This window comes from Oryzias latipes, chromosome 1, assembly GCF_053564925.1.
Source record: "Oryzias latipes strain Hd-rR chromosome 1, Olatipes_Hd-rR_3.1".
Lineage (NCBI taxonomy): Eukaryota > Metazoa > Chordata > Actinopteri > Beloniformes > Adrianichthyidae > Oryzias > Oryzias latipes.
In genome coordinates this window covers 2,237,942-2,264,833 of record NC_136237.1, presented here as the reverse complement: position 1 = coordinate 2,264,833, position 26,892 = coordinate 2,237,942, and the positions used below count along the sequence as shown (strand labels likewise).

The following is a 26,892-nucleotide window of genomic DNA, read 5'->3' as shown; positions in this document are numbered from 1 at the left end:
TCAATCTTTCTTAATGTAGCTTCTCCAGAAGGTTAGGAGCCTAAACGGTGCTTCAAAAAAAAGGGGGGGGTACAAAAATACTAATTCTTTTCAGAAACAAAGTGTGATGATGAGGCAGCATGACAGGGTGAAAGAATGTTGCTTTAATGTGAAGAAGCTTTGTTGACATATCTGCACTGCAGAACTTTGGCCTGCTTTGCTGTCAGCATTTTAGCTCCGTGGATCAGCCGCTGTGCAGCTGCAGAGTTTCACTCCTTTCCGCTCAAAGCGCCGCAATCCATGTTTTCATACGATACTGGCAGCAACATGACTCAGAGTTTCAGTTCTGTACCATCCCAAGCAAAAACTAAGTAGTTGTCTCATAACAATGAAACAAGCTGCCTCTGGCTGCAGGCTTCCTGTAGTTTTGTGCAGAGTAGAGCTGCTCTAAGAGGCTCCGTGTTCTCTGCTGCCAACTAGTGGTTGGAGGTTGAAGTGGAAAACGAGTCAGACGCTGAAGGACGCTCAGAAATAATTGGTAACGCTTTCTTCAATAAATATCGTCCTGGCAGCATTTTGAATCGAGACGAGTATCGCCAAATGAACTATCGCGATCTATCGCTGAAACGATTTTTTTCTAACACCCCCAATAAAAAGGTTTTTCTTTCACTGATCGGGACACCCAACTTTCAAAATCCTTTTTATATCTTCAACTTCAACAACGCTCATTCTGTCACTTAATTAAACCGATAATGCAAAGACGGCATTGCATTTTCGTTTTCAAATCCCCCTCGCAGAAATTGTAGCATAACTCAATTCCAGTCAGTAACTGGATGAGCGGTGATGAAGAAGAAACTAAAAAAGCGTTTAGGAGGATTGATTTTTCATTTTATTTTTGAGTCAACAAATGCAGCTTCATTTTGAAAATAAAAAAGCATTTCTAGTATTGACTTTTATTTTTAATTATGCATCATAAATGCTTCCATAGACACAGGGACTAAGACGGAGAAGACAGACTATTTATTGGCTATTTTGAAATTTATTAGCATTATTTTTCCTGACATTCTTTCTTTGAAAACCACAGAGAGAGTTTTTGGTTGTTTTGCTTTTGTTTATTACAGAAAAAAGAAGTTGTGTGGCCCTCAGAAGGAGAAGTTTGGGACCCCCGCTCTAGAAGATTTGTAGTTTTTCATTCTTCCGATTATTCAAACCCCACCTGAACGCAGCATTTCTCTACGTTTGGGTTTTACATGAGCTACATCGCATGGCTCTAAAATCAGAACTAAAACCAGTTTTGAAATAAAAACTCAAAAATGTTGTTTCAAAATGTACCTTAATTTTCAATCCAAATGTTTTGGTTCAGATTCCATGTTCCGTCTTTCTCTTGTCAGGAAGATGACCAAAACACTTCTGCTCTTCTGTCCAATTTGAGAACTTGAGTCGAAACGTTTCCCCACCTGCAGGACTAAACGCTTTCCTTTCATATCAACAATACGAACATCCAGCTTTTTAAAGGTTTGGATGTTGTTTGTTTTCTTGGGAGAAACGCAGACACACCGCTGAGGATGATTCTAGGATGACGTCATGAAATGGGCGGAACCCACAAAGAGTGAAAGGCGGAGCCTCAGAGATCGAGTCATCTTAGTTCTGGGTAGGAAAATAAGCTGTGAAAAAACTCATATTTCATTAAAAAATGGTTATCAGGGGGCGTGGCCATCAAGAGCTAAAAAAAAATCAGAACTGAAAATTGGACGGTGACCTGTCCAAGATTAGCCCCGCCTTCACCCATCAGGACCCGGGTCAGGCCCCGTGACCCCGAAAGGGGACAGCGGAAGGATGGATATTTCATTTATTCTGGTGTAGACTGCTTTGTGTTACCAGGTATGAAAAGTGCTAAAGGGCGGGGCTTAACACGTCCAGGACTGTTAGTGCTGTTAGTGAGACTTTACAAAGGAAGTGTGAGAAGAACCCACCATTCATTCACAAGAGGCCAGCATGTAAACATGGAAGGTTTTAGTGCTTCTCAAAAGAGTTTTATTTGTTAGAACCGTTTTGCACAGACAGGAGTTTTGAAAAACATTCAGACTTAGTGGTGAGGAACAAAATCCACAGATGTTTTAAACAAACGATCGTCATACGTGTCTGAATGAACACTGGCTTCACTTGGTTTCATTAATAAAAGGTCACAAACCAATAGTTTGGACATCGTTTGCACAATGATGAGAAGAAACGGCGGCGTTTAGACGTCACGTCGTATGACTGCCGTCGCTCACTCATGTGCTTCCAACTTTCTCTGGTCGTTTTTACATCATCACTGCCACACAAACAGTAACACAACCCAACAAAAATGTCTATTTCTTCATCACAACAATGATGGGAGTCATCAAGTGTGCGACTGTCTCACAACGCAGATGATTTGAGGAAAGGTCTGAACGCTGAAACCCTGTTCAAGAAGAAAACTGCTGACCATCGATCAGAAATGCTTTGATGACCTTCATGACCTTCGTCTCCGTCGGACGTTCATGCCGAGCGCTTCATCAAAAGGCCGTGTCGCACAGCCGCTACGTACATTTGACGCACGTTGAACGGATGGAAATTGGTCGTGCGTGACTCTACGTCTGAAAAGTGAGAAAAGTTGTGGTCTTTAGGTGAAATGTTCACAGATGTGTCACAAATGAACCACATTAAAACCACAGAAGTACAAATAAACCACGCAAAAAAAAACACGTAAACTAATGTAGGACGTGAACCGTGTCTGATTATTGTGCTGTTTATATTCGACTAAATCTTGTTGTAAATATGATCATTATTTTGTTTAATTCCATCATTTAGAAACTTATTACATTTAAAAATCCAAGAAACTGAAACCAAAAATCTGTAACTTTGGCAATGAGACGATAATCCTTTAAGAAAATGAAAAATTCTTCTGGATTCATGGAATCAGATTAGTGGGGATCGATCGATGCGCTCGCTTTAACCCTTGTGCTATCCTATGGGGTCCAGATGACCCACCCTTCCATTGACGTGTTCTCCCTACCATGACAAAGGTGGATAAAGGTGGAAAGATTTCATGTAATCCATGGACACCAGTGAAGATCACAAATCATTGAAGAAAAAAGGTTCAGAGCACTGTCTAGTGGGTCTAGATGACCCAACTCCCAATGTTAAAGTGCCTAGGATAGCACAAGGATTACATAGTGCGTTCTCCATTCTATAGTTTGTCTGAATCTACAATTCCTAAATCCAGAGCCCTGGAAATTTCCCAGGAGTCTCAGCAAAAAAACAGTGAATCAATGCTCACTAGATTGGAGAATATAGACCACAATACGTTGCGATGGAACAATTTTTACCAAAAAACGTATTTAAATGTATTTTTTAAATAAACGTTTTTTTTATCTTCAGGAGACAGTGGACTCATAAATAATCATCACAAAACACTCAGATGAATTAGATTTTAATTCTGGGAAATCTATGACGTCATATTCACCGTTTAATAAAAATTTTAAAAAGTAGTGAGCGTGGAGTCTGAATTGCTTTTAAAATCCAGGGCACTAAATAGTCCCGCACTGTATCGTTTTTAGGAGTTAGGGGTCAGGGTGGGAATTTGGACATAGAGACCTATTTGTGTGTGTATCTTTCAAAAATCACGCACAAATGCTTAAGATTTATGTAATAATTGCGTAAAAACGGTGTAAAAAACACATGAACTGAGTAATTCTCAACCGACCAGAGATTCTGAACAGTTTAAAACCGAATTCAGGTAAAGATCCGTCGGCTGAAACCCTCGACAGACAGCTGAACGCAAGAAAGACATATGAATGACGTTGGTCATGCACGGATCACGAAAGGCCGAAATTTCATACGTGGAAAAAGCACAAAATGTGAGCAGTGGCTGTGAGACACGGCCTTCACAAGAGTCCTGGTGTGGAGTCAGAATTCCCAAATGTAGCCGATTATTTTTCCGTGTCTGCTTGAACATGAGGAGCTGCAGAAACAGAACTATCCGGGTTTCTATGACACACCTTGACTGTATCACAGACCTGGACTGAGTGACGTCCCCCAAAGACAATGCTTCACTTCAGGCTCCAACCAAATGAAGTCGCTCCAGTCCCCATTTTTACCATGACACGGACGGCGCCACGATGGAGCCAAATGTCGTCAGTGAGCAGTGATTGGTCCGAGTCAAGTCATTGTTACTACAGCAACCGTTTGTCGGAGACCACACCCCTACCACTTGAAAGCAGGCTACACAAAAATCTGTCAAAGTTTTTGAACGTTGAATGATGGGGGCCCTCAGGCTCCTCCCACCTTTATTGAGACATCAGATTGGTCAGTTTATCACTTGAGTAGCACAGAAAAATATCATGTAAAAAATAGGATAATCAAGATGAGTAACAGCTGTTTATGGGATTTTGGCTTCTCAGAGCCAGCAGGGACTTCCTGATTGGAACGCCAGGTGGGAGGAGTCACTCAGTCCAGTTCTCATTTGCCTCGATGCACTGAGCTGTTCGGTACAGTCCAGTATTTTCAGCATTTCTGTTATAAAATAGACCAAACGTAATATTTTTGGGCCCCCATTGGTTGAAGGTCCATAGAAAAAGGAACAGACCGGTTAAGGCGGAGCTACCTGTTGATTCGCTGAAGGTCATAGAAGAAAGCGCCAAGAAAGCGACTGTCATCCTCGCCGCCGCCGCCCGCAATCTCCTCTCAAACAACACGAAATGCTTTTTATCTAATCTACGAAGAACCAAAAGCCAAGTGGAAACAAAGGGGCTGCTGGATGACAGCCATCGTTGTTGTTGTTGTTAGCTTCACCCCGCGTGCGCCAGGACGGTCCAACTCTGACTGGAAACGCTCACCTGAATGGCTTGGACCATTCTAAACTGAGCCGGACTGTACCACTCAGTGGAAACGAGGCTCTACAGAGGTGGATCAGAGCAATGATTAACAATTATTTTTTACTATCTGTCCATCTTTTGTCCAGTCATGTTATAAATAAATGCTAATCTGTAGATAATTAGCATTAAACTGAGGGGAATTAGGATGAAGACGTGGGTCTGTCTGTTCATGCATGCGGGTTTGTGTTACAGGCGAGTCAGCAGGTTCTGGATTCCACCTCCAGGACATTTCCGGCTGATCTGCTGGTTCTGGTCCGATGAGATGGAAGTGAAACATCATGGAAGCGGGTTCCTCAGTGTCGTGGCAGAAAAAACCCAACAGAGAAGACCTGTTTTAGGCATGTGTCTGCTTGAAAGAGGCTCTTCCATGAAGCAGAGCGTCAGTATAAAGGGATTCAGAAAGAAGACGGTCAAATGAAAAGAAGAACACCCAAAAATCAAAAGGCAACACTGCTGGTTATCAGGTCCGAGTTCCACTTTTGCTCCGCTTTTATTAGCCAGCGTTTATGTCTGGAGACAGAAGGTTCTTCGTCTTCTACATAACCCTTCTGCCACTCGTCTTCCTCACCACCTCCACACTCTAGAACTCAGCAAACTCCTTGGCACATTTCTCAGAGAAGGAAACGCGAATCTCCTCCTCTTCATAGTCGTCAAAGTTGCTGGTGTCTCCAGGTCCTTTAAACTTCGGGACGAAGGGAGCCTCCACCTGAGGAGCGACAGAGGAACTCGCTTTAGGGAGGTGCGAGGAAAAGAAGCTAAGGGGGGAAAGCAAAACGCACCTTTTTCTGGAAAATGGCGATCCAGTCGGTGGCTGCAAACCACTTGTGGCCTTTGATGTCATTGACTCCGTTTTTCAGGTTCCCGTAACGTTTTGTGAGATCCACCTGACAGAACGACAGCAGATCAGATGTTTCTCACTCTCAAGTTAAAGCTTTTTAATGTCAGCCCCCCTCAGATGTTTTTATGTCCCACCTGTAGCAGGTTCCTCAGGAGGTCCTTCAAGTCGGAGCTAAAGTGAGATGGAAAACGCACCTGGAAAGAATAAGAGAAACTGTAAAAGCTTTGAATATTATCCAGGAAAAAGAGGATTTTTATTCGTTTTTAAACGTTTCAAGTTAAATATTGAAATCAATCTCTGAGGCTTTGTCTCCTTGTGGGCGGCGCCCATTTCATGACGTCAACCCAAATAAAGTTCACCAGCCCCTAAAAAAATGAACTACGAAGGAAAAAAGTACAGTCAGACGCAGACGGTGCGGAAAAAGATTTTTTAGAATTTTGGAACAGATTAAAATGGTCTCCCATCCCCTGAGCAAGGATGAATGTGGACCAGATATCTATGATCGCCAAAACCATAACCAAGACCCATAACTAAAACCCATAACTAAAACCAAAACCATAACCAAAACCATAACCATAACCATAACCAAAACCCATAACTAAAACCAAAAACATAACCATCATTAGGGCTGCATGATATGAGAAAAACTTGCGATATGCGATATTGGTAATTAATATTGCGATAACGATATAATTCGCGGTATATAAACAAATAGCAAAACAACCAAAAACATAATTTCCGTGTTCACTGCAACAGTTTAAAAATTATACTCCAAATGACCCTTGTCGACGTAGGAGGCAAACATCAAACATAAAAGGGCTCATCTGATTGATCAACAACGTAAACGGGTCCTTCCGATTGGTTAAATGCATAAAGGGATTTCTTTCATTTGTTCAAAATTTCAAGCTGCCATGATATTGTTTTAGCAAATTTAAGGTAATCATTTATTGCGATTTTCGCCGTCTTTTGCGGTATGCATATTGCACAGCTTAATGTCGCGATGACGATAAATTTGCGGTATTTTGTGCAGGCCCAACCATCACCATAACCAAAACCCATAACTAAAACCAAAACCCATAACTGAAACCAAAACCCATAACTGAAACCAAAACCATACCAAAAACATAACCATCACCATAACTAAAACCCTTACCGAAACCCCAACCAAAGCAATAACCCTAACCAAAACCATAACATAAATAAAATCATAACCAAAACCATAACCCATAACTAAAACTATAACTAAAACCAAAACCATAGCTATAACTACAGCAAAAACCCTGTCCTTAGCCATAACCCTAACCAAAACCATAACACAAAACATTACCATCACCATAACTAAAACCATTACCAAAACCATAACCATAATGAAAATCTTAACCATAACCCAGCCTTGACAAACTAAAAAAGTTGAAACTGAAGCTGTAATTGTGTTGAAGTGCCACACCTGTCACACCTTTTTTTGGCACGAAAAACATATTTTTCCACTGTAACGCAGTGGTTAGCACTCTTGCCTCACAGCAAGAAAGCCCCAGGTTCAAGTCCCAGCTAGGGGACCTGAACCAGAACACCAATGGTGGACCTTTCTGTGTGGAGTCTGCATGTTCTCCTAGTCCAGTGTTTTTCAACCAGTGTGCCATGAGATATGGTCAGGTGTGCCATGGTAAATTACCAATTCACTGATCTAAAATTATTTCCCATCTCCAGGATATCAGCTCTGTGTTCATCCAAACAGGCCCTGATAAAACACTGAGTAGTTAGGAATATGAAAGATCGTAAAATACTTTTTTCTTTGTGTTTATTTGATTCTATTAAAGACACTTTGATAAGAATGACGGTATCACGATTTAGCTGCAGCTACATCTGTTTTCTGAAAAGTCCCGCCCCTTTAACTGTCTCCACCAATCATTCTTGGAGGCTTAATCACACGTCATCAGTCTGACCAATCAGAAGTGGTTAAAGTCTTCACTTCCTTGTTTAGATTCTGCTCATAAAGTCTCTCAGTTCCAACAAAAATACCAGCTAAAGCTCGTCTTTAGTGGTGTAGCTTTCTACAGAATCCGGTGTCAGACCGTGGAAAAAGGGAACAAAACAATGAAGCTCAGAGACGCTAGTCTGTCTGCGTTCGGCAGCTGATTGTACTACATCTCCCATAATTAACTGGGTTAAAGTGACAGCGTCTCAACGTACAATGAGTCCTCCTTTGACGTCTTGAAACCACAACGAACACACATCAAACAGTTTTAAAATCTTTTAACCTTAACTTTTATAACATCTTTTAGAAAAAGCAGCTGCAGCTTCCAGCTTTTTCTGCCACAATTATCACAAAAATGCATGTGAGATTGCAGTTTACACTTTTGGATGCTGGTGTGCTGCGGTATTTTTGTCAACGTTAAAGTGTGCCGTGGCTCAAAAAAGGTTGAAAAACACTGTCCTTGTGCATGCGAGAGTTTTCTCCAGCTTCCTCACACCATCCAAAAACAGGCTTCATAGGTTCATTAGTTCCTCAAAATCAGGGGTGTCAAAAGGGGTTCGGGGGCCACATTCAACCCGTATGATCCCAAGTGGGCCAGACCAGTAAAATAAAAGAAAAAAACAGCTTTGTTGTTTTTTTTGGTAGCTTAATCACTTATTACACATTCATTTACAGAGGCCAATGGATCTCAAATAAAATGGATTTCACTTTTTAAAGTTGGTTTATTAAGTTTTATACAGATGAATATTTTACATCTGACACTGAAAGAATCCCAATAATAAACTCAGGAGGGGCTACGGACAAAAATGAAACACCTGCCTAGAATGTAAACAATGAAAAATTAAACTACACTAAACTTACAAACATTTGTGAACATAAGAATTTGGAGTTAACCTCCCTTTCTCTCCTGAAGCTTCACCATCAATATCAGAATTCAAATCCTGTGCAGAAAAACATTTACTGTCATTCAAGTGTGCAAAACACAACAAAATGTCCAAGAATCCTTCCTGGTTTGCTGCTTGAATTTTGTGGTAACACCTGGCTTCTTCCTGAACTTTGATGGGCACCATCAGTGACCAGACTGACATCACGGGACCAAACTGACATCAGTGACCAGACTGACATCATTGACTAGACTGACATCACGTGACCAGACTGACATATGTGACTAGACTGACATCACATGCAGTGGCGCCACCAGGGGGTGGCCAGGGGTGGCCACGGCCACCCCTCTCCGACACCTTGCCACCCCAGTGGCCACCCCAGTAGCCACTATAAGCTGTGGTAGCATCAGTTGTGCGTTTCATCCCAAATGCACAGCCAGCAAGCGGCAAGTCGCTCTGATCACCTAAACCGGCCCTCACCCCCTCCCCTCCCTGCTGCCTTTGAGTGCGCAGACATCTACAGAGGAGCCGCTGGACGCAGAATGAATAAGACGCGTGGTTCACTTCCGCGTTCGAACCCTCAGATCCTCCGGGCCGGTCAGACAAAAGAACCAGTCTCAGTCACTAAAGATGAACTTTCTTTATTACTTTTTCCTTAAGTCCAAAACGGCGACTGACCGCGCGTGTACGCGCTCCACACACTCACACGCGCTCTCCCCCCTCCCTTCCTGCATCGCGCGAGCACCGGTTTCAGCACGCACACACACGCGTGCGCGCGAGAACGCACGCACGCACACACAATCACACATCCCAAAATGCTACGTTTCTTTTCCTGTTAAATATTTTCCGTGGGTCTTTAACAATCTGTTTACTGTACTTTAGATCTGGATGGATAGATAGATAGATAGATAGACAGACAGACAGACAGACAGACAGACAGACAGACAGACAGACAGACAGACAGACAGACAGACAGACAGACAGACAGACAGACAGACAGACAGATAGATAGATAGATAGATAGATAGATATATGACTTTATTAATCCCACAATGGGGAAATTTCATTTATCTGTGGCAGCAACACGACATTCAGAAATAATCTATATAATATAACATCAATAAAGGACATCACAAATGACATTTATATTAAATAATTAAAAATATCACTAAAATTATTATGAAAAATTATTATCAAAAATTAGATTCTTATTAATTAAAGAATTAAATATTAAATAAATACAGTTGCAAAGGTGTAAAAAACATGCGGTCTGCAAAACATGTAAACCCAGTGTGCAAATACTTGGTGCAAATACGCCACATCATCAGCGGCGGTGGATGTGTCATTACTTTTTATTAATAAGTAAAAAAAGGATGTCACTGTCACAAGCCACTCATTTTCATGGCACTATTTAAGCACTGGTTGTTTGTTGTGTTACCGCAACATTTTGATGTGTTTTTGTTTCCACAGAGTTACCTATAGTCATTAGTTGATGCTTGTGTCTGTCCATTTTCAGAGAATGAAGAGAAATTCAACATATATTCTTATTTTAAGAATAAAAGCGCAGCAGAAGGAGTGAAAGAGATGGTAGGGGAGCAACAGAGGAGTAGTGAGGAGGAGGAGGAAGATGAGACAGAGCAGCATGAATGACAGAAGAGAATGAGGAAGACAAAGATGAGACGGCATCAGAGGAGCGACAGTCAGCATCATTGGTCTGAGAAGCAAGGCACTACTCAGCATAAGCAGGGGCTCCACTTGTTCCTGGACCAACTGGTGAAGTTAGGATTATGTTACCCTAATAATAAAAATGTTTCATGATTATTAGTCTGAATAGAAATGTCAACAGATATAATTAATAATTAGAAGGATATTTTTATTATCATTTCAGAACAACAGATTTCATTTTTTGTTTATTATAGATATCTCTCAGTCAAGAGCCGAACACCCCAAGCAAACACACCAAAGCATTAAATATAAACAAAAAAATATATATATATATCAGTAGTAGTATCTACTAATGGTATCTACTAGTATCTATTAGTTATTATACTAGTAGTATCTACTATAAGTTCATGTTCTACAAAATATCAGTAGGCATTTATCTTTCTGTTGGTTTTCTAAAGGTTGTTTTACTACGTTTGTTAGAATGAATTTTAAAAATATAGCTCATGGTTTTTGTGTGCCACCCCAAGATTTAATGTGGCCCCCCACTGGCCACCCCCATGAAAAATTTCTGGAGGCGCCACTGATCACGTGACCAGACTGACATCACGTGACCAGACTGACATCAGTGAGTAGACTGACATCAGTGAGTAGACTGACATCAGTGACCAGACTGACATAAGTGACCAGACTGACATCAGTGACCAGACTGACATCAACATAGTCTGGTGCAGTAACTAGAGAGCTGACTATGTCATCAGCTGTTGTTGTGTCCATCAACTCCAGAAACTCTGCTGTGACGTCTCTTCAACACCTCTAATAAATATGTACAGCTGTATGCATCTGTGATGTTGGTGCTTTCATCAATAGTGACTGAAAATACAATAAATGACTGGATTCCTTCATTTTGGCGTCCAAGTCTACTCAGAGATGTTGGATCTGATCGTAATCCTTGACAGACTCATGTTGGTAAAGGTCGTCTGCTATTTGGAAACAACCCTTCTGCAGTCTGTAGCATTTTTCCATAAGTTCACCATCTGAAAATGGTTTGGATGTTTGCTCCAACTTGTCTGCAGTCAGGTGTCTGTCACTGCTCCATCACTGATGTCACGGCTGCAGTAAATGCAGACGGTTGTTCCTCAGTCCAGCTTATAGTTGGTAAATCTTCTCTTTTCTTAACTGCAAATGGTGACACTTTTCTTTATGGTGAGTCTCATAATGGTGCTGTTTCACCTGTTTTGCTTTTCCTTTGCTCCCCCTAGTGGCAGAATTGCGCATTTCGGTTCTTTAAAAAAAATCATAACTCGCCACAGGAATGGACTAGTAACGTGCTATTTTTTTAAACATCCTCATAATTTTACTCTTCATGACTGGGCCGGATTGAACCATCTGGCGGGCTGAACACGGCCCACGGGCCGTATGTTTGACACCCCTGATCTAAATTGTCCCTAGGTGTGAACGTGAGTGTGCGTGGGTGTGTGATTGAGGCCCTGCGACAGATTGACAACCTGTCCAGGATGTCCCCTCCTTCCGCCCACAAGTGGCCATCTTCGGCCAGCCCCGTGACCCCGAAAGCGACAAAACGGATTAGAAGATGAATGAATGAAAATATTTTTTTAGACACTAAAACACCATGGAAAACGAATCAAAGTGAGAACATATTATAGGAAAAATAACATGCACTGTTCTGACATCTGCTTTAGCATATTTAATGACAAAACATCTGCTAAACGATAATAATGAAATTGCAATTGTATGCTTGCTTCCATTATTGAAAAGGTTTTCCTGAATAGAAACACAACATTCTTTTCTTCTTGAATACAGATAACGAAGTGAAAGTCATGCTGGAGCATTTCCACTCACCTTTCCTGAAACTATCTTTTCGTAGATCTGAATGGGCTGATCAGCAAAGAAAGGTGGATACCCCGCCGCCATCTCGTACACGAGAACCCCCAAAGCCCACCAGTCCACGGCCTTGTTGTAGCCCTTCAGCCATGGACAGAAAGAAACGGGCGTGGTCAAACAGAGACACTCACTGCTTCCTGTAGGTGCTACCACAGTGGAACCCCTCCTGCCTTCAGTTGGGGATCAATTCTTCAAGGAAAACGTTAAACATCCTCACAGAGGAACCACCAAATAGCAGCTGCAGCTGCAGCAGCAGCTCAGAGCTGAGCGCAGCAGCAGGCGGTTTGCAGTGAAGTGTCCCTTCATCTTAAAAATTGAATACAAGGGTTAACAGAAACGTACAACTTGGACTTACTTTGCTGAGAATAATCTCTGGAGCTAAATATTCTGGGGTGCCACACAGCGTCCAGGTCCGACCCTTCACCCTCTTGGCAAAGCCAAAATCTGTAACCTGAGCGGAGAGAACAGACCAGAGCAGAGAAGATCAGCCAATCACGGGATTTTCTAAACCTTCCTGGCTCTTTTCAAAACACCGACAGCTCATCTACAGGAAAAGCAGAAAAACAATTTGCACATCTTGAAGCAGCAAAAGTCGTCACCTGGGACCACCAGGGGGCAACAGAGTCTACGAGAAACCAGCGGGTGGACAACCGTCAAAAGATCAATTATCGTAGATTTACTGTGCAGATGAATGAATTGGACAAAACTTTGAGATTACAGACTTCGAAGCTTTAGCATGAGCAGCTAAATGAGATAAAAACGTTTCTCTTGGCTTTTCTGCCTTAGATGTGAGTTTGTAAAATACATAAAGGAACAAGAAAAGGCCACATCTCAGTAGAAATGAAACAGTGTTTGTAATGTAACTGTTAATAGTTGACAGAATTAGCTTTGCTGGGCATTAAGGAGAAGGATCAAAGAATAGAAGGAAAACAATATATTGACCCACGATTGAAAAATCTTTATTGAACAATGGAATCTCTGTCAACGCTGGTTTGTGAATCCTCAGAACTTATGTTAAAACCAAAGACACTTAAACTTTGCTTTGGTTCCGATTAAACAAAAAAGGAACAGACAGAATAATGGCCGTTTTTTGTCTTTGTGCTTCTTTCCGTTAATCTGGAGTTTTTCTGGTGGTGTGGACCATTTCAGTCTTTGATTAAGACCATGTGCGAAAGCGAACCAAACCAGATTCCTTCAAGCAAGTCCATTAGTCTGTTCTGACATTAACAAGGTCAGCTTGCAAGTGAATCCTGGTGTGAGTCAGCAACAATGAATGAAATAAATCTAGCAAACAGAGGAGCAGAAGTGAACCAAAGAAAATATTTGGTCCAGATCCAGTCCTGATCTTTAAGGACGGGATTCAGACTGCCATCCTTTTAAACCAAAGCTTGTTAACAAAACCATGTGATTAAAGATCTCTTCACTAGCTGCGTTTACATGGACAAAAGTAATCGGAAAGAACGCCTGATCGGAAGAAAAGTGCGTCATGTAAACACGCCGTTCAGAATACTCTGCCCCAATCAGACTCGTTCGGATCAAAATTTCTTTCGGATGGAGATAGGTGGGTTATGCTGATTGTTGATCCGATCGTTGTTCATGTAAACAGTTCGTTCTGATCGTGTGTCACTACTGCTCTGGTTTACGTCACGCATAGACGGTGTTTCAGAGGAAGCTTTGGAGCTAAACAGGACCGACCGCATGCTCCGTGCTAGTGAACTGTGTCTGTGAGCAGAGCAGCCGGAGGGATAGCTTTGTGCTTGCGGACGGGGGGGTGGTGCTTTGGTACCTGTGCGCTCTGGGGGGGAGGCTTCTGTCCCACCGTTCTGGGTTTACGAGGTGCCAGAACCATGCTTTGGGGCGGTGTGTGAGCTTTTCATAGCAGAATGTGGCTCAGTCCTTACAAACCGTTCAAACAATCACATGGATTTGTGTTTCCAGTCGTGTCCCGACAAAATTAAGGCTGATTTTATTCCCACATATTTACGTGCAGCCAAGATGCAGATTGCAGCATTTCCCGCATGGATTTATGTTCATCAAACAAGGCTAATGTTGTTAGCGCGTGTTAGCCAGCCTCTCTTAGCCCTGCCTTCTTCAGGCTCCGTTCTTCCACAAACAAAAGCACTGACCACACGGATTAAAAATACAATGATGCGTAAACAGGCTCTTCATAATATTCATAACAATAATAAAAGCACGTTTAGAAGATCATCTCGTATATTACCGAGCTGCTGCATGAATGTATATTCCAGCTCAGTTTGTTTACAGTGGGACTCATTTCCTCTTCCTGTATTTTCAACACTACTGCTCATGCCCAATGATTTATTCTGACCAAAAGTGTGACCATGTGAATGTTTGTTCTAATCGAAAAAAGTTTTTCTGATCCCATCAACACCGTTGAATTCTAATCCGACCATTGATCCCATCAAGATATTTTGCCCATGTAACCGCGGCTAATCATTGGTCAGGAATTATGAGGGCGGAGCAAAGCAACTAAAGGCAGAAACAATGGAAGTCCTGCTCTTTGCATTCCTCGTGGGGATCGTTCACGATTTCAAACTTTAGTTTTCTCTGACCAGTTTTAAATGTCTGTATAAACGTCAGGTTCAACACTTATTTCTTTGGTCGTGCTGCACGGTGGTTACTGAGGAAACGACGGCTATGAAGGTACGCCGATACGCGTCTATGACGTATAGATTGTTGGGAAAACAGTGAGAAGCTACATGGATCACGTTAAAAGTTATTTTAACACGTCTGAATTCATCCGATCACATTTTAATGAGTTGCTGTGTCCCATTGTTGCTCCGTTATTGTGTTTACATCCCATAATGCCCGGCTCACATATTAATTACGGAGCCTGTGACCCGACATGGGTAAAAAAAATAATGAATTCGTTCCCACAAAATAATAATTCACGTGATAAATCATTTATAAACACACACCATTTATTTATTTCTACAGAAGCATCATAATCACGTCTCCATGTGTGGGTTCATTCACATCCCGGTACGCTCTCCGACCTGCCGCTTTCCGCCACTACATCTGTGTCTCTGTGACCCACATTCACTCAAGAGGGGAAAAATAACAACTACATAATCTATTTATTATGGTCTCCAGGAAAATAAAAGAAATATCATAAGATTTAGGATGGCCCAGCTGGATGCCTTTTCAAACCGCAGCGGTCTGCCGGCCAGCGATCACCTCGCTATAGTCAACGGAAACATCAATGATGCCATAGCAAAATATAGTTTATTATTGCTTTGAACATCGTATTTACAATAAAGATGTAACCGGAAGCATTTATGTTTATTTCCAGTTGAAAATACGGGGTGTGTAAAAGGTCTCAATTATTTTGTTGGAACAAATTAATTTTTTTACCTGTGTCAGGTCAGGGGCTCCGTAACTAATACTCTGAAGATTTTCTAACAATAATCAACAACAATAATCTTGACTGAAATTCAAATCCTTGAGGGGTTTTATTATGAAATTAGCCTTAAAGATGTCGTGTCCACAACAAAACATGAGGGCATAGCGTTTGATCTCTGACTTATTTTTCACAAATGCTTGTGAATATTTTCTATTGGAAACCTTTGCCCCTGATGAATTCTGTTACATGTCAACAACTAAGAAGGAGATGACGGATGCATCCCAGACGGAACGCTGCAGAGCAGCCGTTTACCTGTATGTATCCCTGTTGGTCTATGAGCAGATTTTCAGGTTTCAGGTCCCTGTAGATCAGGTCTAAAGCGTGCAGGTACTCAAAGGTCAAAACAATCTGAGTTGCATAGAACCGAGCGTGAGGCTCACTGCGCACACAAAGACAGAAAGAGAAGCTTAGCAGAGAAAAAGGCTGAGAGCTGAACAGAAACAGACGAGTCACTCCTTTGGGAGTTCAATCAGCGTTTTCCACGGCAGAAGAATACTGACCTAAACCTGCCGATTTTACGAAGGTGAGAAAACATCTCTCCACCGGGTACGTACTCCATCACCATGTAGAGGTTTGTGTTGTCCTGGAAAAAGGTGACAGACAAAAAAAACACACGCTAGCATAAAAAAATGAACAAAGCCATGACTGGAAGCTTAATGAGGTAAATTAAGAAGAGAAGCAGAGAAAAATTTCAACTTCTGCTTAATATTACAACCAAAACGGGCCACGTTACCAGGTACACCTACGACGGAGTTTTAGGGCCAATTTACAAACGATTTTTTATTTTTTATTACAACTTTTAAGTCGTAAATTTTTCAAATAACAAAAATTTGGAAATTTACGAGAAAAAAGTCATACTGTTAAACTACGAGATCTTAAGTTGTAAATTTACGGGGGAAAAAATCTCATAAATTTACGAGAAAAAACCTGAAATTGACAACTTAAAATCTCGTAGATTTACGGGGAAAAAATCTCTTACATTTAAGGAGTAAAAAACACCAACGTTGTCTGTTCCATTGGAGTCTACAGTCTTATTGCTTTTCTTGTGGCTCTTTTTAAATGTTTTGTAGTGACCAAACAAAAGATGGCTTCCAGCTAGCTTGCAGCTCTCTCAGCTCTTTGGTGTTTTAGCCTCTGAAGGTAATTGTGATGCTGCAGCTCTCACTCTACTCAGCACAATTTCTACCAGCAGCAAGCAGCTAAACAAGCTAAACTTCAAAAAGCAAGCTTACAGTACAAAATCAGCACAGAGGAAAGACGACAAGGCAAAGCAAACGGTTGCTGAGCCCAGTGGAACCGCAGGAAGAGATGTGCAGAAACCAAAACCCAGCCGGGATAATAACAATGATCCTAATCCACATACTTCCCATATTTATCGGGAGATAATCTGGATCGGCTTCTTGCAGGTATAACCAAAGAATTGTCCATAAACAATGGTTTGATACAAACAAACTGTCCTTAAATATTTTTAAGCACAGTTTTAATTTTTAAGGATGGTATTATTTTTGAATAAAATCAAGTACATCCCATTTGGCTTTAGAAAATTGCTAAACATTTCTGAGTTATAAATTGAGGATGTTCTTCTTGAAAGAGTAAATGAAATAACATTTCTTGGAGTAATTTTAATTCATGAATTATTCTGGAAGCCACACATCACACATGTTCTCTCTAAATTGTCTAAATAAGTAGCCATTTTACATAAAGTAAACACAGCTATATTCTATATTTTTCCCTCATAATGCCTTATTTGTCTTATTGTTTATAAATCTGGGGGCACAGATACAAGTCAAATACAAAACCTATTTTTATGCTGCAGAAAAAGCAATTAGAATTGTAAATCTGACAAAACAAATATTTCCCACACTTAAATTTTTGGATTTAGTTGGTCTTAGTACTGGACTTTTTATGCTTAAAGTTAAAAAACAAGGTGTACCCACCAAAATACTGAGTTTGTATATGATTTACGTGGTAAAGATATATCAGAACTAGAGCAATAAAGAAGATTTTGTTCAGTTGTCAACATGTGGAACTTATTATCTGACGATCCGACAAGTGCAAACTCCAAAAATCAGTTTTAAAATATGCAGAAATGTGAAATATGTAAAAAAATACCTTATGGACTGAGAGACTTATGTGGTAGGGAAGTCATTGTGAGAAGTGGGTTTTTTTGTATTTAGGTTCTATCAATTTGTAGGTAGATATGAATTTTGTTATCAGGGTCAGTGAAATGAGCCTCGGCTTCAGCCGACACCTTTTCCGATTAATTTTGTTCAACATTTATGTTGACGTTGTGAGTTTGAGTGTTTAACGTAACCGAAATAAATGTCTTAATGTTTTCCAATGGAAAGTTCAGCAGTGGATAGAATTACTGCCATTTGATATTCAGCTGCTATGCAGCCAAACACACATCTGGACACAGCTGGAGAGCTGATAGGAGGAATAATGGAACATACATTTTAAGCAAATCCAAGGATGTGAGCAAATCACAAGCCGTCACCAGACGGTCATGCAAACATGCAAAACACCCGGAGTGATGCAGAAAGTCTCCGTACCTTAAATGAGAATTCTAGCCGCACGAGAAACGGAAAACTAACAGCTTGGAGAATCCTTTTCTCGTTGAGCGTGTGCTCTATTTGCTTGAGCTTCACAACCTGAGAGGCACAGAGAGGAGAAGAAAAGGGAGAAACTTTAGATTTTAGAATCTGCTTTAACCACTGAGAGAAGCTAATACTTTCAAACACAAAAGTAAAGGTCGCATCACAATAAATAATCACCAACCAGATCAGCGATTTAACGTCAAAAACACAATAAAATGAACCTCTACAGACAAACCATGAAGCACTTTTGTGTTAGAAGCAATAGGTCAAAAGATGTCCGATGTTTATTTACTATGTTTTGTTTGGGTTTTTTTGTCGTGATATTTGTGTTAATATAGTCTCATCCCTGAATATTGTGAAAGAAATATCTTTGTAGAAACGGATCTTCCTAAAGTCCCACTCCGATCCTCTTCTTTCCAAACTGTTCCCGTAGTCTTTTAACTATCAAAATCCCAAAAGAAACTCATTTTCTAGGACATAGTTTCTGCAGAGCGGCAGGAGTTCATTAGAAATTCATCTCTGAGTTGTGGGCGGGACTGTTGGCATGGAAATAAGCCTCTGCTCATTTCCCATGATCCCTTTGTTTTCACTCTCCTCCACTAGCTTACAGTCCCTCAGCCCCCTATTTTCATGATATTTTTTTTGTTTTTATTTAAGTTATTCAAGTTATAAACTGACCAATCAGATGTCTCAATAAAAGTAGGTGGAGCCTGCTGACCCCTCACGCCCAACGTTCAAAATGTTTGACAGATTCAGTGTAGTTCACGTTTAAGGGGTAGGGGTGTGGCCTTCCAACAAGCTCACTCCTGATTGGTGAGAGTGGTTGTCATAGATGACTATGACCGATGACTCAGACCGACCCGGACCAATCACTGCTCACTGACGACGTCCGGCTCCAACCTGGCGGTGTCTGCCTCACAAGAAAATCACGACTGAAGCGATTTGCTTCGGTTGGAGCCGTAAGTAAAGCATTTTCTATGGGTGACGTCACACTCACTCAGTCCAGGTCTCTGATACAGTTCATGGTACAACAGCAAAGCCTCACTTTTAGGTTGTGACAAAAACTTGATTAACTGCAACAAATTTACCAGAATCCTTCACTATTTTTTTATCATCCGAGCTCAAAGAAACAGAGAATCCCACACGAGATATCGTCGCTGTTTCTCTTGATTATTGATGTGAGCACTGCTCAATGGAAAATCAATCAACCAATCAATCCAGGCTGACCTTCTGCTTGTTCAGGATCTTCATGGCGTAGTGCTGTCCTGTTTCTCTGTGCTTCACCAGCATAACGCGACCAAATGAGCCGGTACCCAAGGTTTTCAGCCTCTCAAACTGCTCCAGGTTAGCAGTGTTCTAAAATACACCAAAAACAACACTGGTTAGAAAACGTAAAGAGAAAACTACAGTAATTTACGGAGGCCCTAAAGGGACAAAGAAAGTAAAACAAATTTGTAATGGTTTCTGGTAAGCACTGTTTTTTTTTTTTTTCTTTTACTTTTATGTGCCTTTAGGGGCTCCGCAGTAACTGGAGTTGCACTGCGAGAAATTTATGAATACTTTAGTAAATCTCATGTTAATGTTTAATTGTCTTTTTATGTATCATGCTATGCATTCAAAGCAGAAAATCAGTTTGTCATCTATAGAAATGTCATAAAAAAACCATCACAGCAGTAAGCACTAAATAAATTAATTATATTCTACATGCACAGCATTAAATAATAGCAGATGAATGTTTACATACATATTTATATACCACTATAATGTTTATTTAAAAATATCCAGCCACATGCAAATGTCTAGTTTTCTTAGACCCAATTGTCAATAAGGTTAGTTTCTCTCTTTTTTGCTGATCAATACATGATTTATTTATTTTTTTAATCAATATGCAGAATCAATGCACTGTTCAAACCAAACTTTGTGGCAGCACCACCTCCAATCACTCGGAAAATAGTTTTTACACCCTTCACTACTTACTGCAAATTGGAAGAAATCCTGTCCCTAAATAAATAAATACATACATATTTAAATACAGTACAGACATATATAGAGACAGTAACTACATGCACACAAACGATAGCTTCTAACGTCTCCAGCATTATGGGAAAACAAAATAGGACCCCGGAATGTGAAGTCTTGAAACAATCTAGTGTTTTGGATTCTTATCAAACACCAACGTGTTTAATAAGAAGAATTTCTTGTACACCTCGTTTAAGAGGTGATAAAAATTATTTAGACATAAAATTTAGAATGTATGTCTAATTTTCCTACCCAGGTAGCCTCATGTACAAGTCCTTGCAAAAGTATTCATCTTTATTTATTTATATATTTTAAATCACTCATCGACAATAACGTGTCTTTTTTCCACACAAAAGTTTATTAGAAAAAAACCTCCCAGCCACTTCCTCCAGCTCCTCGGCGTTCTCAGGCCAGCGAGAGACGTAGACTCTCCAGCGTGTCCTGGGTCTTCCCCGGGGCCTCCACCCATTGGGACATGCCCGGAACACCTCCCCAGGGAGGCGTCCAGGAGGGTGACTTAGCTCCTCCTCCTATCTCTAAGGGAGCGTCCAGCAACTCTATGGTGGAAGCTCATTTCAGCCGCTTGTATTTGGGACCTGGTTCTTTTGGTCATGACCCAAAGCTCATGAGCAGAGGTGAGTATTGGAAAGAAGATCGATAAATTGAGAGCTTTGCTTTCTGGCTCAGCTCTTCACCACAACGGACCGCTATAGCGACCGCACAACGACGGAAGCTGCACCAATCAGTCCGCCTGTCAATCTCACGCTCCGATCGTCCCTCACTAGTGAACAACACCCCAAGTTATTTAAATTCTTCCATCTGGGGCAGGAGCAATTCACCCGCCCAGAGAGGACAAACTACCTTTCTCCGGTTGAAAACCATGACCTCAGATTTAGCGGTGCTGGCCCCCATGCCAGCCACTTCACACTTTGCCAAAAACTGCCCCAATGCATGCTGGGAGTCCTGGTTCGATGAAGCCAACCGGACAACATCATCTGCAAAGAGCAGACAGGAAATCCTGTGGTCCCCAAACCAGACCCCTGGCTGCGCCTAGAAATTCTGTCCATAAAAACTATGAACAGAACCGGTGATCAAGGGCAGTCCTGCCGGAGTCCAACATCCACCGTGAACAGGTCCGACTCACTCTTGGCTATGCAAACCAAGCTCCTGCTCCAGTCCTACAGAGACCGGACAGCCCTCAGTAAGGCTCCTCGGACCCCAGACTCCCAGAGCACCCTCCACAGGACACCACAGGGGCGCGGTTGAACACCTTCTCCAAATCCACAAAACACATGTGGACTGGATTAGCGAGCTCTCACACCCCCTCGCACTCTATTACCCTCCGTCCTCTGTTACACGACCAGGACGGAAAATCGCACTGTCGTTCCTGGATCTGAGGAACAACAATCCGATAATTCTCCCGTAGCATGAAAAACACTGTCCCCGAAGATTTTCGTTTATTTTACAGCATTCATTCTGCTCTCTATCTTTAAAAGCCTCCCAGGGCATTCTCCAATGAAGTATTCCCCCGGGATGATGCTGCCACCACCATGCCTCACAGTGGGGAGGGTGTAGTGTTTGGTTTCTGCCAAACATAGCATCTTGTCTGATGGCCACAAAGCTCAATGTTGGTCTTATCTGACCAAACAATCATCTTCCATTTGATCGTGGACTCTTCCACATGTCTTTTGGCGAACTCTAGTCAAGCTCTAACAGGAGTTTCCGTTGCCACTTTCCCATAAAGTTTTGACCCAGGCAGCAGTTGCAGCGTTGTACACACAGTCTGTCCCATCATGCAGGGAAGCTTGTAACTTTTTTATCGTAGTCGTAGAGGTCTTGGTACTTTGCAACAATCCTTAATCTGAGTTGCTTGGAGTGTTGTGTAATGGTATCCAGGAATACCACTCAACTAGTGTCTGGATCCTTCAGTGACAGGTGTTTTGTACCTCAGTCACTTGAGACACACTCAGGTGATGGTCATTTCACTAATAGTGAGACTCTTGGTACCAAGCGGATGGACGGCTATTGAATTAGACCACTATATATATAAAAGGGGGTGAATAATTATGCAGATAAAATATATTTTATTTTACATTTTTGTGTCATTGACAATACTTGGTAGGAATCTGTTTCCTTTTGCCTTTATAAAGGGAAAAAAAGGTTAAACGTCCAAGAGGGTGAATACTTTTGCACGGCATTGTACACTCCATGATCATTGTCCAAAAAATGGTTTATTGTCCAGCTTGCAATGCGTCCCTCAAACTGGGAGCAGGTCAAATGCTGCGTTCTATGCTACATAGACTGTTGTCACGGTGGTGTGTGTCAGCCTGATGGTTTCACATTCATGCTGTTACAGAAATACATTAACTACAAACATTAAAATACAAAAATAAACAAAATAAAATAAAAAAAACACAAACCTGTGAGGGATTCTCCCATTTCTTGAGGAAGTCTTCTTTTGCTTTAGCAAGAAATTCTTTAACTGTTAAAGAAAATAATGTCAGTATAAAGAAATGGAATCATCATCGACTGAATCAGAGAACTGGACTGAGTGAGAGCAATGTCGTTCTTAGAAAGTGGCTTTCTTCTGGCTCAAACCAGATGAAGTCAATTCAGTCGCCAAATTTTGCTATACTGAGGCCAGCATGTTGTAGCAAGACGACGACAATAACAGTGATCGGTTCAAGTCAGTTTCAGTCATCGTTTCTATGGCAACCACCAATCAGGACTAAGCTTGTTGGAGGGCCACACCCATACCACCTGAAAGCGGGCTACACAAAATCCGTTGAACCATTTTGGAAATTGGATGTGGGGATCAGGAGGTGCCAACTTCTTTTATAGAGGCATCTGATTGGTCAGTCTATGACTTGAATAATTTGTACCACAAAAAAAGGGGGAGGAGTCACTCAGTCCAGTTCGTGTGTAGAAAAAGAACAAAGTATACGCAATAAGTAAATAATTAAGTTAGATCAAAGTAAAAAGTTTCTCTTTCCAACATCCATATGTGGTCTTATCACCCTCTCATGGTGGAAAAAGTATTATCTGAGCTTCTTCATCCACTAAATCAGGGGTCGGGAACCTATGGCTCGCGAGCCATATATGGCTCTTTTGATGGTCACATGTGGCTCGCAGACAAATCTTTAATTATAGTTTTTTTTTTCATTAGACCAGTCCTTCTCGGGCGCGATGCGATGCCAGAGGCGCGCAGTTGTAGCGGTGCTTGGAGAGAAAAATCTGCGCCAGCGCTATCAGTTACTATTATCTATTATTTCACAGAGTTTGTACCAGCTGGAAACCTGTGAATTGACGTACCTAAAACTACGCGCTCCCGTCTCTGAGAAAGAGCGCGCAGATGCGGGGACGGGATGTTAGAGGAAGAAAGCAGAGGGTGGGGCTGAGGTGTTGTGGGGACAGGCAGCAGGTGAATCGCGCAGGGATTGTAAAAACGTAAAACCCGCTGCCTGTCACTCACTGCAGCGTGTGAGTGTGTGTTTGGCTCCCCGTCTGCATGTGATCAGTCTGTCTCACATCTACAGAACATTCAGACCTACGATGACGTTTAAAGTCTCAACGCCTGCATGAAGCAGAAACTCACCACGGATCAACCAGACTAGACCATCAGCAAAACTACCACGAGAAATACTCATCATTTATTAGCAACAGAATAACAATGTTATTAAAAAGAATCCACAGACTTATTGTACTTTAAAAATGAAGAAATTAAATCAAATGCACACATTCATTTGTATATTTAGTTTTAAACAAATTGTCGCGGACTGAGTTGGATGGCTGTTGGGCCGCGTTAAAAGTTCTGGAGTTCATTGAACGCGTCAAGCAGAGATCTGATTGGCTCTCAGTTCTGTCGCTCAGCCTGTTGTTAGGTAGTTTGGACCAATGGGGTTCAGCTATGGGCCGAAGAAGGGAAATGGGAGGGCTGCAGCGGGAGCAGGGGAATATAAAGTTGGGAGAAGCGCTCTCGTGTCGGCGGGAGAGATTCAGGAGTTGCTGAATTAATTGAACGGCGTTTGTTGCGGTCTGCAGTAATCGGAATAAAGAACTTTAAAAGAGGTTAAGTCTCCGTGCCTCAGTGTGGGGAAGGGACACTACATTATTGTATGGCTCTTTCAAAATTACATTTCAAAATATGTGGCGTTCATGGCTCTCTTGGCCAAAAAGGTTCCCGACCCCTGCACTAAATCATCTTCAAATGGACACACCATGCTGCTTCACCTCTCTGAAAACAAACTAACCTTCAACTAAACCTGCTCCAGACCAGGTTATGTTCAGAGCATGAGTTGCCAGGGGAACTAAGCATACCCTGAAACATAACTCCATTTCTGGAACCGAAAGCTGAGGTTATCAACTTCCTTAGCCTCAAAGTTACCGTGGGAGCTAGCAGAACCTGCTTTCTGGAATACAACCCTGTTGTAGTAGTTACCACGGTAGGTTTGAGGAGTTCAGGATTAAAGTCAGGGTAGTTTAAACATGCTTCCTGGAATACCCCCCCCCCCAGGTCAACATTGGATTATTCAGAAAACCTCACTGAACATCTGGAGTTTGCTGCACTGAAAGTAAAGGGGCTGAATTTTTTGCACGCCCAATTTTTCATTTTTTATTGGTTAACAAGTTTGAAATATCCAATAAATGTGGTTCCACTTCATGATTGTGTCCCACTTGTTGTTGATTCTTCACCAAAAATTACAGTTTTATATCTTTATGCTTGTAGCCTGAAATGTGGCAAAAGGTTGAAAAGTTCAAGAGAGCCGAATACTTTGGCAAGGCACTTCATTTGGAAGCAGCTGTTAGTTTGTGGAGGGGTGTAAGCCCCGCCCCCCTACCAGCTTTTTCTCTCTACCTGACCCCCCCCCCCCCCCCCCCCCGCGCGCGCTCCCCCAGACTACTCTATACAGAGAGCGCAAAATACACATAGTGGGGCCTCCTAGCGCAACTTTACGTGGAAATGAGCACAAATTAGTGTAGAAAAATGTTTTTTCTTCCCTTGTGTGTGAGTGGGGGGGGGGGGGGGGGGGTCGACAGCCCACGTTGCCCACAGGAAAACCCGCCACTGGCCACGCAAACGGTTCCAGGGCGCAACAGGCACACGGTGTTCGGGAATATCTGACACCTAACGGAAGACGGTGAAGTCGTTTCCCGCCTCATTCGTAGAATCTGCGTGGAATCCTCGGGACAATGAGAGCTGTACATTCATTCCCCCCGCGACCCTAATGCCTCCGTTAAAGCGGGAAGATGTTTCCCTAAATGACTGGATGGATCAGAACCGATGAAGCAAAGGCCACAGATGACGTGAGGCTGATGGACAGACTCCACCGGCACCGGCACCGGCACCGGGACCGTTACCCACCGCTCTCCATCTCGTTGCCCTTCCTGGCCGTGGGGGCGTTGCCCATGATGACAACCTGTCACCGGATGTTCCTCGCCGCCCCGCAGCCTTCTTCTTCTCCCGCTGGAAAATTCGACCCGATTCTCCCCAGAATCCAACCGCATGTGTGGAGAACTGCGGGTTTGGCGCTAAAGAGCGGGATGACCGCCGTCCCGGAGGTGGAGCCTTTCCACGGCCATCCACGGAGCTCCCAACCCGGAGAAGTCACGCCGAGGTCCGCAGCTTCTTCACGCACAAACGGCCTAAAAAACGCGGATGATGATCCAGTCTTTGCCTCCTGGCTGCCCCGGCCATCCAAAGTACCCCCGGCCCCCCCTCCCCCCCGTAGACAGATGCCCTCAGACACGAGCCCCCCACTCCACGCGCGGAACTCGAGTTTCTAGAAAACAGCATCCAGCCCGCGCATCCGCCCGAGTCAACATGGTGTGAACGGCCGGCCGGGACTCACGGAGACGGGAGAGCTGACGGAGGACGAAGCCCCTCCCACCGAGCGACGTCAGGGTGATGGACAGCTCCACTCAGCCCGCTGATTCGATCGTTTTTGAAGGCGTCGCGCAGGCAACGACGCTGATTGGTCACAGCAATCCAACAATAACGAGGACCGTAAGCGACGACTTTCCTCCCAACAACAAACACGACCTCAATTCTGTCTGTATGTGGAGGAAAAGCAAAAAACCAAATGTCTGTATGGCGGCAGTGAATGATTGACAGGAATAACGACCAACACGCGCCTGGCTGGATGTGACGTCAGCAACAAGCTATTTTTAGCAAAGCTGGTCAGAACACGGCGCGCGCGTGAAGCATCTTTTGGAGGCAAGCCTTCAGCATCTCTCAGCAAGATGGCCAGAATTATTTAATTCAAATTTGGAAATTCAACAATATGCTTTTGGAAGATTCTTTATTTTGTAATAAAGTTAGACAATAACAGAGGTTGATGCCTTGGACATGTCACCTGTGAGTTTATGGGAATGGTTTAAGTTTAAAATTAGAAGTCTTGCAATTGAAGTTAGTAAAAGTGCCTTAAGATTAAAACGTCAAAACCAACAAAATATTTTAAGAAATATTAATAACCTTTGTAAAAAGATGGATTTTTCGACTGAGGAATTATTAGAATTGAATAAATTACAAAGCGAGTCAGATATGTTGTGTATTGAAAAAGCTCAAAGTGCATCAAACTCTCGCTGGATTGAAGAGGGAGAAAAAAATACCTCAAGTTTTTTAATCTTGAAAAGCAATTAAAATGCAAATTCACAAATTTGTTTATGAAGACCAAAGTGAGTTTTACAAAGAAATACACACATTTTATTCCC

General features: G+C 42.2%; 1 protein-coding gene across 2 annotated transcripts; it reads right to left on the bottom strand.

Annotated features, from left to right (window-relative positions):
- Positions 1-1,990: 1,990 nt before the first annotated feature.
- Positions 1,991-26,068, bottom strand: LOC101160964 (cAMP-dependent protein kinase catalytic subunit alpha). Of its 2 annotated transcripts, XM_023966283.2 has the most exons (12): positions 25,544-26,063; positions 22,602-22,663; positions 20,140-20,163; positions 19,390-19,518; positions 18,118-18,216; positions 16,066-16,148; positions 15,818-15,944; positions 12,497-12,592; positions 12,100-12,222; positions 5,850-5,909; positions 5,657-5,761; positions 1,991-5,583 (listed from the first exon to the last, which is right to left on the bottom strand). In XM_023966283.2, exons 1-12 carry the CDS (start codon positions 25,587-25,589, stop codon positions 5,458-5,460), a joined length of 1,080 nt encoding a protein of 359 aa, XP_023822051.1. In that variant the 5' UTR covers positions 25,590-26,063; the 3' UTR covers positions 1,991-5,457. The 2 variants fall into 2 exon arrangements, with proteins under 2 accessions (XP_023822051.1, XP_023822108.1); XM_023966340.2 differs by lacking the exon at positions 20,140-20,163 and having other exon boundaries at positions 25,544-26,068.
- Positions 26,069-26,892: the final 824 nt, after the last annotated feature.